The sequence below is a fragment of the Erinaceus europaeus genome, chromosome 16 (assembly GCF_950295315.1).
Source record: "Erinaceus europaeus chromosome 16, mEriEur2.1, whole genome shotgun sequence".
Classification (NCBI taxonomy): domain Eukaryota; kingdom Metazoa; phylum Chordata; class Mammalia; order Eulipotyphla; family Erinaceidae; genus Erinaceus; species Erinaceus europaeus.
Genome location: NC_080177.1, coordinates 29,825,114 through 29,841,821, shown reverse-complemented (window position 1 = coordinate 29,841,821; position 16,708 = coordinate 29,825,114). Strand labels below are relative to the sequence as shown.

At 37.0% G+C, this 16,708-nt stretch overlaps 1 protein-coding gene across 5 annotated transcripts in view; it reads right to left on the bottom strand.

Annotated features, from left to right (window-relative positions):
* The window catches only part of PPP2R5E (protein phosphatase 2 regulatory subunit B'epsilon), a 228,257-nt gene that overhangs the window by 35,528 nt on the left and 176,021 nt on the right, over window positions 1-16,708 (bottom strand). For 3 of the 5 annotated variants that reach the window (XM_007530912.3, XM_007530910.3, XM_060174866.1), the window contains 3 exons: window positions 14,123-14,250; window positions 11,204-11,305; window positions 3,469-5,221 (listed from right to left, as the gene is read on the bottom strand). In XM_007530912.3, the coding sequence (XP_007530974.1) occupies window positions 5,122-5,221; window positions 11,204-11,305; window positions 14,123-14,250 (330 nt within the window). In that variant the 3' untranslated portion in view covers window positions 3,469-5,121. Of the gene's footprint in view, window positions 1-3,468; window positions 5,222-11,203; window positions 11,306-14,122; window positions 14,251-16,708 lie in introns of those variants that run through there. The other 2 variants (XM_007530913.3, XM_060174865.1) reach the window with 2 other exon arrangements.

The following is a 16,708-nucleotide window of genomic DNA, read 5'->3' as shown; positions in this document are numbered from 1 at the left end:
AGTTTCTACTTGTTGTTTCTCAGAACAATCATTCTTAGAACCGAGCAACCATAACGTGAGGAGTCCCATGCCATAAGGAATTGAGGTTACTGGCTGGATCCTAACAGCCAACACCAACTTGCCAGGCGTTCGCCATGTAGTGGGTTCTCCTGCCCCACTTAAGGAAATCCAGTTGACATTTGTAGATCAGAAACAAGATGCTCCTTGCCAAACTGTGCAAGCTGCAGATTTGTGAAAACAAGTAACCGTTGGCTTAAATAAGTCACTTCATTTTGGAAGTTTAGCACACTGCACTAGACAGAACCACACCCAAACATTACATAGCCCTGATCTTGAGAAAGACTGGTTTTCTCAAGATGAAAGTTTTAACATACCAACTCCAAATGCCTTAAAGTGAAGTGAATATGGATCCTAAAGGTCATAGAGGTCAGAAACAAGAGAGGAAACAAAAACAGTCAGGCGCCCAAAAACTCTTCACTGCTTCTTTATTAGGATGCACCCACAGTACAGAACCTCTCACACATCAGTGAAAGGGGAAAGTTACATTTCTCTTTGGGAGCACCTTCAGTTTTGTTTCTTTTACCACTCTGAAGAAAGTAAATCATTTTCAAAGAAAGACATTTTAAATTCCAAGTGTTTCAAGTGTTTAAGACTCAGCTTGCATTTTTTCTTGTGTTTGAAAAGGAAGTAGCATATTTTAGCCAGAGCTGGAAGATTGCTTTGTGGCATTTAAACTTTGATGTGGATCAGAAGTCTTCATTGTCTGGTTGAACCAGGTTATAATTTCCATATGCAACTTTTCATATCAAAAATGTTTCATTTTTACCTCTACTTACAAACAGGTGCTGTTTAAAGAAAAAACATAAACACACACACAACTAAATTTAAAACCAGTTATGAACTACAGCATTTCTAATAGGGAAAATGAACTTTTGCTGCCCTCTCCTGCTAAAACAATGAAATACTGACATATCAAATGACTCATGAAGCTAAAGTGAAGTCCTCAAACCAAAAGCAATGAACATAACATTCTCATTATACCTCAGTCAAAAATCAGACAACAACCAGAAAATGTATTGGTAATATTTATATTTGAAAGTTCCCCATTTTTGATACATGAGGTTTGGATTACAACTTATTTACAGTAAGTGATTTTAAAAAAGTAAAGAAAGAATAGGTATGGGGAGGGAAGGTGGAAGAAAGGAGGGAGGGAGGGAGGGAGGGAGGGAAGGGACAAAAGAGGGAAGGGAGAAAAGGAAACCTATATTCACAGACATCATAATATGGGATGTGTATTTCCAAGAGATACTACCGCTGCTATCGTGCACAAAAAGCAGCACAAATTAACATTCCACTAGGATCAAAATTTTGCTCAACTTTCTCTCAAGATGCACAATCCTTTTAGATTTTCAAAATTAAATACTGAAAAATATAAAATGCATTGCCAATATGCCAACTACAAAAATCCTTTGTAAGGCTCATTCCTTAACTCTACTCAGAGAAGCAGCTGAGCCAGAATATAAAAATAAAAATATTGATGTGCAAATAAAACATCATTGATCATGTCTGGTGTCACCTTTTGACTTTAAGTGACTGTCACTTTGTGAGAACATTGGTAATAGCATCAAAAGAGAATCTCTTCATTTCCTTGGCCAGGTCAGTGCATCCAATCAAAGAGAAGGGGAAAAAATAGGGGGGAGGGGGGAGGGGGGAGGGGAAATCAAAGCTCTGAACACATAAAAATACCAATAACATCCATACATCTTCCCTTCCCCACCCCCCAGCCCCCACAAAAAAATAAAAAAGCTTTTAAAGCTCTAAATATACTTTGTTTTTCTTTCCATATTGTGATTGAGCCTAGGGCTACACATTTAGGTATAGCAGGTGCAATTACAAGCAATTCTTGGCTCTGCACCCTGGACTGTCCCACGCATAGGAGGAGGTACAAAATAAATTAAACCCTTCCATTCAGGCAAGCAAGCCCAAGATGAAGGAGCATAACCCTGCTTGTGAGTATCCAGCGGCATTGAGGGTATTATTTATTTCTTAATTTTTTAATTTTTTAATTTTATTTTATAAAAACAGTTATATGATAGGGAGAGCAAAGTAGAATAAAATTTAAAAGGACAAAAATGAAACACTGAAGGAAAACAACTGGGGACATTTGCACAGTGAGAAAAGGAATGCATGCTTGATTCAAAGTATGACATGGGTCAAATTCACTCACATGGTTGTTCTAGGCCCATAGCCTAAGGCCTTAGCATCATTCTAAACCACAGGGTTCCCCCCCCTTCCAAATACACTCATAATCCTACCCCTGAAACCAATATGGTAGGGATAAGGTTGGAGTGATCATCACTCACTACAATATTTGCTATTTTAAAAATATATTTATATATAGTTCTGGAAATTATGAAGCAAACAAAATATAACACAAAGATGCATTTTGTCACAACTAACTCAAGTTGCAGCAACAGCAGAATTGTGGGGAAGGACAAAGAGAGAGGGCTGCTGCAAATGCAGCAAGTACGTCCTTAAATATGTCACATAGTGCAACAGTCAGACTACCTCAGTTACTCTGCATCACTGGACTCAACATGACAAATGTCACATTGTCACTTTCAGTTAAAAAAGAAAAGACAGTGTTTCTTCTCAGAAGTTGCCATATGAATTTTAGACATATATATATATATATATATATATATATATATATATATATATATATATATTTTGCTTCTTTAAATATGTCTAAATTTTGGCTTGACTCTTCTCAGTTTGGAATGATCAACATATACAACTGACATTAAGAATATCTGTGTAGTTCACACCTTAGCTCTGAGGACAGTGTAAGGCGCAAAAAGAATCTTGGTCTTTCTCGTTTCAAACAACTATATATTATTCTAATGGACAGAGAATTCATAATCCTGTGATTTTAATGTCCTCTAACTAATGAGATGAGATAATGGCAAACAAAAGCTTATGTTGTTATAAGTTATGCAAAATTAATGGGCTGAAATCAAAAGGGCTATAGGAAATGATCTGTTATAAATTTACTTTTTATCTTGAGTATTTAAGATTTGCACCTTTGCTCCAGCACTTTTAAAAAGTCGCTTCATCTCTAGAAGCCTCTGCCAAGCTTACATTGAATCCCTGTTAATGTTCTTTTAAAAGAATATGTGTTATAAATTCCTTTAATCATGATTGTGTTTGGTGTTGCATCTGACTCTTTTGCTGCTGTTTCTTTTTCAGAATTAACAATGCCAATTTTTGTTTCGGTTTAACAAAGTAACTGAGATGAAAATATCCATAATCAGCTGGCTTTTACACACAAACTGTGACCTGATAATCCTGAAACACTTAATATGAGAGAAAGGTCAGTGGCTTTTTTTTTCCCCTTTTCTTGGAAACAATAAAACTGCATATCCTATTTTATATTTAAATGGATGGGAGAAAATATACAAGCCCATATTGATATTGCATTTCTATTATGAGCAACAATAGTTCTTATGTTCATGTTTACTACTATCACAATTCAATGCATGAACACAGGTATCAGCTCTAAACCATGAATACTGCTGGAAGTGATGGTTTAGGATTATCAGCTCACTGCTGTCACAATCAAAACAAGCAAAAGCATACCAGAAATATATCCCCAAAACATATATCTTTCAGTACATAATAATGCAACTGCATTAGGTAAGTACATACTATACACAAGTATTATCAGCATTTTATCTCCCCAAGATGTAAGATTCCTCTTTTTTAAATACAAAGCAGAGAGCCAATAAGATATATCTATAATACAGCCCTAGATTTTGTTTTCTTTTTTTTCTTAAACAATCTGGTCATGATGCACCTTTGATAGAAAAGCATTTTAAAACTTTATTATTAATACTCAGGACATTAAGAATTTCCAGATTTTTTTTTCAGTAGCATTTGTAGAACCACTTTTGGTAACAAATACAGTAGTTAGGAATGTGCATTCAATTCAGAATGCATAACGTTTATCCTGAATCCTTTCTGGCTAAAAACAGGGCTGGCGCTATGATGAAATATAGAACGAGAGTCTACAAAAAACACTGTAACATGTTTGTTTGTTTCTCAGAGGCTACATCCTCTTTTGCTGGAATACTTTATAAATACATATTAAAAAGTAAGGCAACAACTCCAAACAGTCCAAGCTGTTTGCTCATTTCTATTCCCAATTAGATTTGCGGTTCTGACAATCAATTTCATGGTATTATTATCTAGTGTTTGTCTTTATTTCAAATGGTCCAAAAGGATGTTCTCTGACATTTCTGAAGCATCTCTGATAGGTGTGTTCGATGATGTGTGCAACTAATACTGGTCAGGTACTGAAGTCTACAATGACCCAGTGCCTGTTTTTGAAGGATTCAAGACATTGATTTGGATTCACCATATATTGATATTATGAATCCAAAATTCCCTTCCCTACTATGCTTATCACCTTTTCTCTTTAACTCCTAATTTTAAAATTAAAGGAGTACCAGGGTTATCTGGTTACTGGAAAGATGGTTGTTCCAGTAAGCAAAACTTTTAGGAGGGACCTCTGTAATTCATGGTCCCACCCCATATGGACATTCAACTCATGAAGATGTGCAAAAGGAAAAGATGTCAAATTATAGTCAAGTTATTCAGAGGAGGATGTTACAAACTTAGAAGGAAATGACAGTCTTTTTTTTTTCTTTACTATAAATACATTTAACAGATTAGCAGAAAGACAAGCTAAATTTAAGATTGTTCACATTTGAAAATTATTTCATACTCTCTGCTAATGATAAATAAGGAACTCCCAATAATGGAATTTTAACATACTAATTGCATCGACAGACCTTTGAAGACTGCTCTTTTTTTTTTTTTAAAGAGGGTTAGAACAATGATTATGTTTGCAAAGTTCTGAGAAGTTCATCTACTGTCCAAACTTTGGATTGAAGTCCTTTTTTTTTCTTTACTTACAGACAGGTATATACAGTGCTGTTGTAATAATGAAACAATGTGAAATCTACTGTAAAGTTGCACAATACAGAAAACTGTTGCTCCATCTTCTACTACATAAATGTGTGACTCCACAGGTTAGTAATGTTGTTGTCATTATTTTTGTTAAGTTGGAATTATCCCATCACGTCTAAGACCTCTCTTTAACTCCAGATCCTCCAGTTTCTTCCACAGTTCTTCACGTTCCTTTTCCTTCTTTTTCTCACTGGGGAAGAAAGAATATAAGGTAAACAACTGGCATGGTTTAAAGAGATTGTCCAAAATAACTGTCCCCTTGACATACTTTATCCTATGTGCATTTTTAAAGGTCTTTGAAAAGTTTGCCATCAGGCTTCTGGGTGTTTTTCTCTCCTGTTCTTTTCCTTCTTTCTTCTCTTTGTTTATTTGTTTGTTTGACGCTTATGTTAACACAAAAGCAGGATTTGTGAAGAGACAGGAGATGCCAAGACTATTTTAAGGTTTCACATTAACATTTCTCTGTGCTTCAATATAGAAAATTAATTTTAAAATTACTGAGAAGTAAAAATAAGGATAGCTTTTATGTGTCTTAATTCTAAACCTAAAGACACATTTTTACTTGGAGCTTATTTAAATTTAATGTTTTGTTTATTTCAAATTTAGTTTCTCAAAAGGGGACACAAAAGATGACATTCAGTGATCAGGAAAATACATTACTCATTTATCAATATTTCTCTTACACTGACAGAATCTTGTCCTTCTATGTACAAATAAATGATAAAAATCTAAATTATTGTTTTACCTTATACCCTACACACACAGACTTATTAACTATTTTTTGATCTGTTTTAATTATCTAGGTAGGGATTACTGATATTATTATGCATTAAATTTTTATTGTTCCGAGTCTTCAAATATGACTCCATATCACTCAATTTCCATACTTTTCAATTTGTTTGGTAAAATTTACAAAGTAACTGGGTGTTCAAAATAGAGTCATACCAATAACTTTTTTCTTTCTTTTAAACAAGGCATTGCTCAGCTCTGGCTTTGGGTGGCAGTGGTGGGATTTGAACCTGAGAACTTAGAACTTTAGGCATGAAAGTGTTTTGCAGAACCATTATGCTATATCCCTAGTCTACCAACAATTTAAAATAATTACATACACACACACATTTTTTTTTAACCCACCAGGGTTACTACTGGGGCTCGCTGCCTCCACTATGAATCCACGGCTCTCAGTGGTCATTTTGCCCTTTTTTTTTTTTGGCTTCCCCGCCCCTTTCAACTTAATAGAGCACAGAGAAATTGAGAGGCAGGGTGGTGGTGGCAGCGGGGGACAGGGAGAAAGAAAGAGCCAGACACCTGCAGCCTTGCTTCACTGCTTGTGAAGCTTCTCCCCTGCAGGTAGGGGCCAGGGGCTTGAACCTGGGTCTTTGTGCATGGTGATATGTGCACTCAACTGGGTATGCCACTACCTGGCCCCAAGATTATTATATTTTTCATAAGAGAAAGGATGACTTTTGTTGGTTGATTTTGTTAAAGCATTAAAATAAATTGCTTTAGACAAAGAGGCCACTTTTAAAAAATAATAAACTGTTTTTTTGTTTTCTTTTTTAATAGTTAAATCAGGTAAAGGCAGAGAGCATAGGAGATATTTATTACTAAAAGATTACTAGTATTGATGTGACTTTTTAAAAGAAACAGAGGAATGCGGGGGAGACAGAATAGTTATGCAAAAGATTCTCATGTCTGAGTCTGTGGTCCCAGGTTCAATCCTCAGCAACACTAAGCCAGAGGTGTGCCAGGTCTCTGGTCTTTCTCTCTCTCCTTCTGAATTTCTCTATGTATCTTTCTCATTTAAATTAATAAGGAGAAACAGAGAAGAGATCTGATCTTTTTTTCATATAACATCCACAGGATGCTTTTTCCAGAGTCTGAGACATAAGCAGAACTGTCTCATAGTTAGTTCACAGAGGAGGATCACATTTGGAGACAAGTGCCATTAATGAGTGCCATAGGAATTCATCAGCTTCAAGGTCACGTACAAATGAATCTGCATTTTAACACTAACCAAGTAAGAAGGACAAAATCAAGGAAAGCATAACTATATAATATATTCACATTTAATAAAAATGATAAATATCTAGCTAGGGACACTGCACTGTTTCTAGTTTTCTCCTGACTGGATAAGCCAAGAAACAGTAGACAGAGATGACATTTGTAAATTCAGAAATTTTCTGGAAAAAGAGGAGCCAGCCACTGGGAATACAGTCTTTGTGTCATTTCATCTAGCAAAAGTTTTGCTTCCACTATGACACAAATTTACTCCAGGAAATTCACACAGATTGCATACATTTCCAGCCTTTAAATGTTATCCTCTAATAAAACTCTCCAGAGAAACCTAATTCATAACTCGTTCCACTACTGTTAGAAGAATATTTAGTATATAACAAGTTATGCAATTTTATAATTTCAGAATTATAGCTTGATAATAAGCCTTGTTTAATTAGTTTCAGTACACAATGTAAATTTCACTCAGTAGACAGGAGTTTTCAAAAAAATTTTTTAGTAATTTTGATTCTAAAAATTATATTTACAGGGAGATCATCAGGTAGGGTGCATACCTTGCCCCAACACCACATAAAAGATGCCATAGCACTGGCACTCAGGGTAGCTCCAGTGCCATGATGTACTTCCCTCTCTTTGTCTATATGAATGAAAAAGTATCCCAGATGATAAAGTCATGTGTGCTTGAGGCCCCAGTTTCACAATAAGCAAATAAATGCCAATCAGGGCAAGATTACCTAATCATCCAGTCATTACTGATTCCTAATTACCCTCTCTTCACTTGAGAGAGAGAGAGAGAGAGCGAGCAGAGCACGATTAGCTGAGGTGTCAGGGACCTAAACCCAAGATCTCACATATGCTGAGTCCCCACCCTAAAAGTCAGATAACTGCTTCTTAACAGTAACAAACTGGGAAATTAGTTTGAATCTAACATTAGGCCAGGGCCCAGTGGTGGTGCACCTGGTTGAGCGCATATGTTACAGTGTGCAAGGACCTGGGTTCGAGCTCCTGGCCCCCACTTGCAGGGGGAAAGCTTCACAAGTGGTGAAGCAGGGCTGCAGGTGTCTGTCTCTCTCCCTCTCTATCACCACCCCTTTCCCTCTCGATTTCTGGCTGTCTCTATCCAAATAAATAAATAAAGATAATTTTAAAAAATTAAAAAATATGTAACATTAGTTCTGTTTTATGAATGTTTTCACAGGACTCTAATCTGAATACACTTAAATTAATTCTGTAGAGCCCACTGAGTTTCAATGTATATAAATGTTTTGTTTGGAGAGAGAAAAAGAAGATGGTGGCTTTGTTTGAAGAGGGCTTAGGAACTTCCGTCAACTAAAAAGCTGTTTAAACATACACTAAGCTCATATTGTTCTAATTTTCAGTTTAAATAACTGCTAACAATATTTAAACATTTATTAATTTGTTACTGAAGCATCTGCTTCATGTCTTTAGTAGAGTTTTATGACATTCAAGAAAATTTGGTCGAGGGGGCTTTTCTTAGATGAACTTTATGCTGCCTTTTTAATCCATCTTTTATACTGACAACTTTATCTTAAAAAATTCTAAATATTTCTGATATAGCTACTCTCATGTCCCTCTCCCCATTCTTACTGTCTTTCCACGCTCTCTGTAGGTGGAAATTTTAACATTTAACCGCACTGTCATGCTTGGGATTACTGTCAAATTATCTTCCAATTTCAATTTTACATAGCACTAATGTTGGCATATGTTGCTACTTATCCCACCCACCATTTTCAGACTTGTAACATTTAAAATTTTGAAAACGTAACTTAGTGCCTGCTAGAAGTGAAATTCACCTTTTAGTTCTTCTCTGACAATACCAAATAAAGCTCTTTGTTTTCTTTTCCTATCCCCGGATCTGTGCAGACACCAGTGTTTCCACCTCTTTTGCACAATCTTCTATTGCTCATTTGACAAAGTATTACTCTTTTCTCAGTATGTTAATACACCCACATCATCACAATCAACTATACAGTGATTACTCTAGTATCTTTGATTAATTCTTTTTTTATAAAAAGAATTTATTTATTTATTCATGAGAATGATAGGAGGAGACAGAGAGAGAAAGAGCCAGACATCACTCTGGTACATGTGCTGCCCGGGATTGAACTTGGGGTGAGAATCCAATGCTTTATCAACTGTGCCACCTCCTGAACCACTCTTTGATTAATTTTATCTATTTCAATATTTTGTTTAAACAACAAATGACCACAAAACACAGTTTTATTAATGAAAGGTCAATAAATAAGAAGCTTAATCAAACTGGTAGTTTTTGAAATAAGGTTTTCAGTAGGCTTACTGGGATTCTACACATTTAATCTTTAAGATTTTAACAGTGGGTTTTCAGTTGCTATGAGAGAAAGGATATTACGTGCAATGAATTTTTAATGGTATATTACAGCATGATAATATTTCCTTACCTCCTTTTTTAAAGTAATATTTAAGAATTACTTTTAATTTTGGGCAAGGAGGGTTATTATAAATTTAATGATTTGCAAAAGCTGTAAATACAGCAGATCTAAAGTGGCATAAGTTGCCAGTAGGGTACAACATAGTCTATAATTGATATTTTTTCCAATAGTGCAGCAAAAGCATCTTCAGTTTACAGCTAAATACTTGTCATGACACTTTTCAATATTCTTCATGCTAGTGATTTTTCAGAAACCACTGTGGCTGCTTTAATCCCATGTCAAAACTTTCCCTCATTGTTTTTTTCATTAGTAAAATGAAGTAAAATGGAGCCAGGCAGTGGCACACCTGGTTAAGTGCACACATTACAGTGCACAAGGACACAGGTTCAAGCCCTTGGTCCCCACCTCCAGGGGAAAGCTTCACGAGTGGTGGAGCAGGGCTGTGGGTGTCTCTTTGCCTCTTTCCTTTTCTATCCCACCCTCTTAATTTCTCTGTCTCCATCCAATAATAAATAAATTAAAATAATTTTTAAATGCAAGTAAAACATTCAAAATCAGGCAAAGTCAAGAAGCAAGAGAACCAGATAGCTTTGCTCTAGAGATTCTGCAAACTCCTGGGTATGAACACTCACATAACTTTGTGAGCCTTACAAGTGCATGGTTGTATAATAGACAAAGTCAACCTTTGCATCTAAATGATCAAAGCCAAATCAGAAGTTCAAGTAGTAACAAGCTCTCTAGATTTTCTTCAGTCAGTCCAAGTGGATTAATACCATGTTTGTCTGTCTCCCAAACTTATAAATTGAAATCCTCACCCTTACAGGTGATGGCATTAGGGGGTGACGCGTTTGAGGGATGACTAGATCTTGAGGGTGGGATTAGTGCTGTCACTAAAGAGATGTCACAGAGATCTCTCCTCCCTATAACACAGTATGAAGGTGACAGTTATCAGACCCAAAAGAGGGTCCCCATCCAACCATACTGACACCATGGTCTGTAAATTCCTCCCTCCAGAACTTTGAACAACAAGTTTCTGTTATCTGTAAGGCACCAACACTCATATATGGTATTTTGCTAGAGCAGCTCAAGTCACAAAAATGATTAATTTTTTGAAAAATGAACCAAGTAAACAGAAAATTGAAGACTCACCTAAGTGAAATCAAAGATGCCTTTACTAAGTTATAAGCATTTACTGTAAGGGTCCTACTGGTTTTGTTCTCTTTTGGTCTTGAGCACTTCAAGATATTTATAGTACCAGACCCTTTATAGCTATCCCCTACCCCCACATTCCCTGGCAGCTCTTTGAATTGCAACAGATTCACTGACTTCAAGAGTATGAAGAAACAAAAATGGTGCCTCGCCCCTCCTGTTGTTGGGATGAAGTACAAGATCAGCCCAACTCTAGTTCAATTAAGTTCTGAATAGGAGTGAATCCAGATGGCAAATGACCTGATAATCCCTGTAAGAGGGTCTAAAATAGCAGTTATATGCCAGGCTCTTTACCCTAAGGCAAACAGAAGCGTTATTGAAGGGAAGGAGGAAAGCAGCCTTTTTGTCAAAAACAACACTCTGTTACCCAAGTGGCCCACTAATAAAGACACTGCTAATGAGCATGCAAAATAAAAATATAAATAAACAAAACTGCGCCTCATGATTCTTGCAACTTCAGCAAAGGAAAGAACTCAACAGTTATATGCACAGCTGTCAAAAAAGCTTTAAAAAGTTACCGCTGACGATCTGACTTGTATGTGGCTGTCAGCTCATCAAACATGGTGCTGTTCATTTCCATAAATGCCTTCAACACATTGTACACTAATGCCACAATAGCCCTGGGAAGCAGAGAGAAAAGAGTTCAAGTTGGTTAGGAATACATAATGGAAGGCCGTCACATGAGCAAAACAAAGTAAGTACAATCTTCCTCTGAATGAGTTCTCCTACACACTGACCTCCAACCCTTTCCAGTGGGAACTTGTGAATTTTCTTATCAAGAGTTACTTTCTTTACTTTTCAAGGCAACAGTGTATCTTTCTGAGAGCGTTGGCAGAACTAGAAAAAAGGAAAAATCTAATTTTCCTCTTATAATTACTGATGCCCAGAACAGATTTACCTGTGGGCACTTGTTAACTACACTTAATAAAAAGGCGAGTATAAAAATAACTTCCCCCTAAAAATGTGCACCTGTGTTACGATTAACCTTAAAGACCTGTATTTGCATAGGATTTTATTTTTAAAGTAGTAACATACGTAATTCATCAGAAGATATTCCCATAAAAACGCATAGTGTGTGTGTGTGTGTGTGTGTGTGTGTGTGTGTGTGATACTATGACCTATAAGCTGAGTGGTTTAATATGAATTATGTTTCATATTAATCTGCATCAGTCTACTTCTGACTAGTCTCCTTGTTGACACAATATGTTATGGTAAGCTATGGAAGCCTACACAGCTATCTAGACAAAATGACAGCCTACACTTATCAATAAACTCTTAAGACAATGTGATGACTGTGACAAATGGGTTTGTTATCTTCTGACCAGAGTCTTGTATTAATAACTCCTTGTAAATATGGATATTATTTTTATTTTCGAACAAGCCAATAACCAATGATATTGAAAAGGGCACTGGTAAAAGTTAGGCCATGGTTAAATTAGCTTGAGTTTGATGTTTCCTGGACATTAAGAAGAAGAGCTGTTTAGCACTGCTTCTGTCTTGGGCCCTTTAACGCTTTCATTGGTTGGGGGGCATGACCCTCTCAGTGATGAGCCAATACATTATACTAGGCAGTTACAGAAACTCACTGAAGAGACTGGCTCATTTAATGATGGCCTTTCTGACCAGTACCAGGCCACCCCATCATCTGGGGTTCTAGTCAGGGGATGCTTGAATTTCCACATAGAAATGATGGGATTAGACCTCGAATTGGTCCATCTCTCCACCATCACTGGTCACTTCCATCAGGAACATCATCATAAATCCCCTTGTGGGCCTCTTCAGGACCTTGTCCTCACTGAAGAGTAGCAATAATAGGGACTGCCCCACTCTCTAAAGGGATGTTGGGTCATCCTGCTTTGCCACTCAAGGAAGACTGGTCCTGAAATGAGTGCAGCCCAGAATGTTCCCAGCTGTGACCATGGACTATGAGCTCAAATTGACATGGATGCAGAGGCTACCCAGACTGTGTTAAATGTGAATATACATGGACTCTGTGTAAGATTAATGTCATAAACAGTTAATTGTATTCATATACTTCCTTCAAGTTTGGGAGCTACTCTTTGCCCTAATCTAGCTTTCTAGCCCTATTCTCAACTCTGACTACATCTTCCCAGACAATGTTTTTAATCTACGTGCATGTTAGCTATCAAGCTCAGAGAGAAATTACTAAAGTCTTGGGCCCCTTGGAACATACCTAAAACAGACTTCCTAGTGTCTTTCCACCCTAAGATCCCTATTCTCATCTGCTCTTTTCCTACTACTTTTGGGTTCCTGTTCATTGATCACTTTTATAGTTTTGTCTTGCTCTGTATCTTGCTACCTTTCAGTCATCACATTACAGATACTACTATGATTTCATCTTGACATACCCAGGCACCAATGAGTCCTGGAACCTCACCTCTCCAGAGCCCTACTCCACTAGGGAAAGATAGAAGCAGGATGGGGGTATGGATTGATCTGCCAATACCCATGTCCAGTGGAGAAGCAATTATACAAGCTAGAACTCCCACTTTCTGCACCCCATAAAGAATTTTGGTCTGTGGTCCGGGACGTGGTGCATTGGATAAAGCATGAGGTTCTGAGTTCAATCCCTGGCAGCACATGTAGTATCTGGTAGTATCTGGTAGAGTAGTATCTGGTTCTATCTCTCTCACTCCTCCTATCTTTCTCATAAATAAAATATTTAAAAGAAGAAGAAGATGAAGAAGGAGAAGGAGAAGGAGAAGGAGAAGGAGAAGGAGAAGGAGAAGGAGAAGGAGAAGGAGAAGGAGAAGGAGAAGAAGAAGAATAATTTTGGTCCATACTCCCCAGAGGGGGGGCAATGTTAGGGAAAGATGACCAGAGGGTCCTGAACTCCTATTCCATAGAACCCAAGACCCAGAGAGAGGAGAGGTAAAATGAAGGCCATTCAGAAATAACAATAGGTAGTAGGTGTGACTTAGAAAGGAAGGGAAGGCAAACCATATAAAAATAGTCAATCTCTATCTGTGACCTTGGGAGAACTACTGCAGTTTCTAATGGAGGGAATGGGGACAGAGAACTCTGGTGGTCGGAAAGGTGGGGAATTATACCCCTAAGTCTCATAATTTTGTAAATCAATATAGAGTCACTAATAAAATATTTAAACACTTGCTAGAACCACTTTCTAGATCCTTAGGACAGTATCTGCATAATAGACCTTACCAGATATTTTTAACAGAATAGCATTCAAGCAATTGTTTTGCAAAATTTCTATTTGTGAGACTACAGCAGGTTGAAGAGGATTTCTAAAAAGTGGACACTTTTATCTTTTCTTATAGCTTTTTTCAACAGCAGTATAGCATATAGCTCAACACATGCAGTTTATTAATCATAAGGGGAAGGAGAGAAAAGAGTGCTAAAAGGAAAGGAGAGATAGAAGGAGGGAAGGAAAAAGGAAGAAAGCTGTGAAAACTTACGGATTCCAATGTTCTTTTGAAATCCTATAAAGGCTGGAAAACATGATGGGAAGGATGACATTAGAGTTTTCTTCTATCAAACTCATGATGTACTCATTATTCCAATAATAGAGCGCTCTTTCTGCCACCTTTGAGAAAAGAAAAAAGAAAATGTCAAGAGGAAAAAGACAAAGGAAAAACAAAGTTAGCTTTCCCCCAAAAAAATATTCTAAGACTAGTTTATATCATTCAATCAGATGTTAAATTAGCTATTAATTTTGTGTGTGTGTGTGAATTTAGAATCTTTCAGAAAGTTTTGAAATGACTTAACAGTTTGGAAAGTTTTCCTACTTTTGTGATTTATGGTCTCCTGTAACACTACCCATATTTCATGTAAGTCTGTCTTCTACCTGAACAGCTGCATATACTTTTACCTCTATGTGCCATACCGTTTGCTCCCTGTCACATTAACTCCCTTCCTGGCTTACATTTTTCATATCACACACTTTGAAACATATAGTTAGTGTCCAGTCAACAGTTCCTGGGGAAAATTCAGGTAGCTGCTCAGCCCTGCAGAGTACTCACATTTGCTAAACACACCTCCTCTACAATGCAGGCAGAATATGCGTTTTCCACATCCTTGCAGGAGTAGGAAACACTATGTTCATCACAGAGGTGAGTTCAGAGACACTGGTAATTTAGGCATAGTTACATGGCCAGTAAAAGTTCTGTAAGAGCTGGGACATGAGTCTACTGTTCAGGCTCTTTTCACAGCATACTTAGGGTCCTTTCTTTGAACTAGTAAAGCCAGGAGAAAAGTCACTCAGGTTCCTAGATTATACACAGTGACATACATATACTTGTCTGCTGTTCCAGATACCTGGTCTCTGAATACCATGACAGCAAAAGGACTCCAGCAGTATCTGGCATGCTGGATCTGAGTTGTGTACCTTGAATTTTATGACTCCAAAGCACCACCCCCAAAAAACTCTCAAGAGAAATATAAAATAATGATGATAGAGCCAAAAGATCAAAATCTTAAAAAATACATATCTAAAGGACCAAAAAAAATGTAATTACAGAGGGAAAGGGAAGAGTAGCTTCTTATTATTAATGATTTAATAGTTATTGACAAGATCATAAGATTATAGGGGAATGGTTCTAAACTACCCACCACCAAAGCTCTGTACACCTATACCACCACCACAATAACCCACCAAGTTCTCACCAAGTCTTAGAGAAAATTTGAAGGTTTTTTGTTTTGCTTTTTACTTTGCTTTTTCATAGATTAAATATAAGAGTTTCACATGAACCAGAGAGAGAAAGAAGTCAGAGAATATTCTGATATATATATATTAGTGCATGGGAAGCACCGGCATATAAGCCCTGTGCTATACTGGTTGAGCCATTTCTCCAAGCACTGTTTTATCTGCTTTTTCTTTTTTTTTTTTTTTTTTTTGCAAGTTTGTGTGTTTTAATTCTCTATATTCCATTTAAGAGCCAAACCATCTGATTGTTGTCTAAGAGTGGCTTTAAACAACAACGACGACAACAATGCTGTTTTAACTTAATTTAATAAGATGATACAATGTGCATCCACTTTCAGAGTCTACAAAATGAAGATCTTTCCATTTACATTTTTTGATTGAAAAAAAAAAAACATCCTGAGGGGCCAAGTGGTGGCACAACTGCTAAACTCACATCAACTGCAAAGCACAAAGTGTCCATGTGTAAAGACCCAGGTTCGGACCTCTTGTCCTTACCTGTAGGGAGGAAGCTTCACGAGAGGTAGGGGGCAGGTTGCAGGCATCTAACTCTCTCTCCCCTCCCCTACTTTTGCCCTATTTCTCTGTCTCTGTCCAAAAAAAAAAATTAAAAGAGCCACTGGAAGTGGCAGAGTCATCATTCAAGCTGAGACTTAAAGAAAATAAATCACTGCCTCAAGGTCACATGGCTAATAAGTGACAAACTCCAAGATATCTGCTCTTAACCTTTTTACTCAACTATCACTACTTAGCTCAAATACAGGTGGGAAAGGTAACATCTAGGAGTCATTTCAGTGTAAGCTGTAACAGATGTTATCTATGATATGTCAGGGGAAAGATCAAAATGAACCATTGGGTGACTTTAAAAGCAGAGTGGCAAAAGTGCAAGGTGGGAGGGAGTACTTAAGCTGAGTTTTGGAGAAAAGAGAACAGCAGCCTTAGGGAATTACAGGAGGAAGAGCAGAGGCACCAGCATGATCAAGACATCTTGAAACCATGAAGTGAAATAAGTGCATGGTGTAGCTGAGACCATTTCTACAAAGAAAGAGAGAAAGAGAAGAGGAAGAGAAGGGCAGAGGCCATTCAGAAACTTTCAAATGAAAAGAAGATCTTTTAAAGAGGCCACAGAAAGAGACTAATTAAGGAGAGATTTAGCTTTTTGCTATAGCCAACTATGAATCTGTTTACTAGCTATTGAACACTCACAAGTAACCAATACCTCTCTCTGTAATATGTAAAATTACAGAAAGATATTATCAGAAAGAAAGTCAGTATCCAGAAAAGCCCCTTTAATAAAGAGGAAAGGTTTTGCTTATATAAAGTAATAAATCACTAGCTGAAC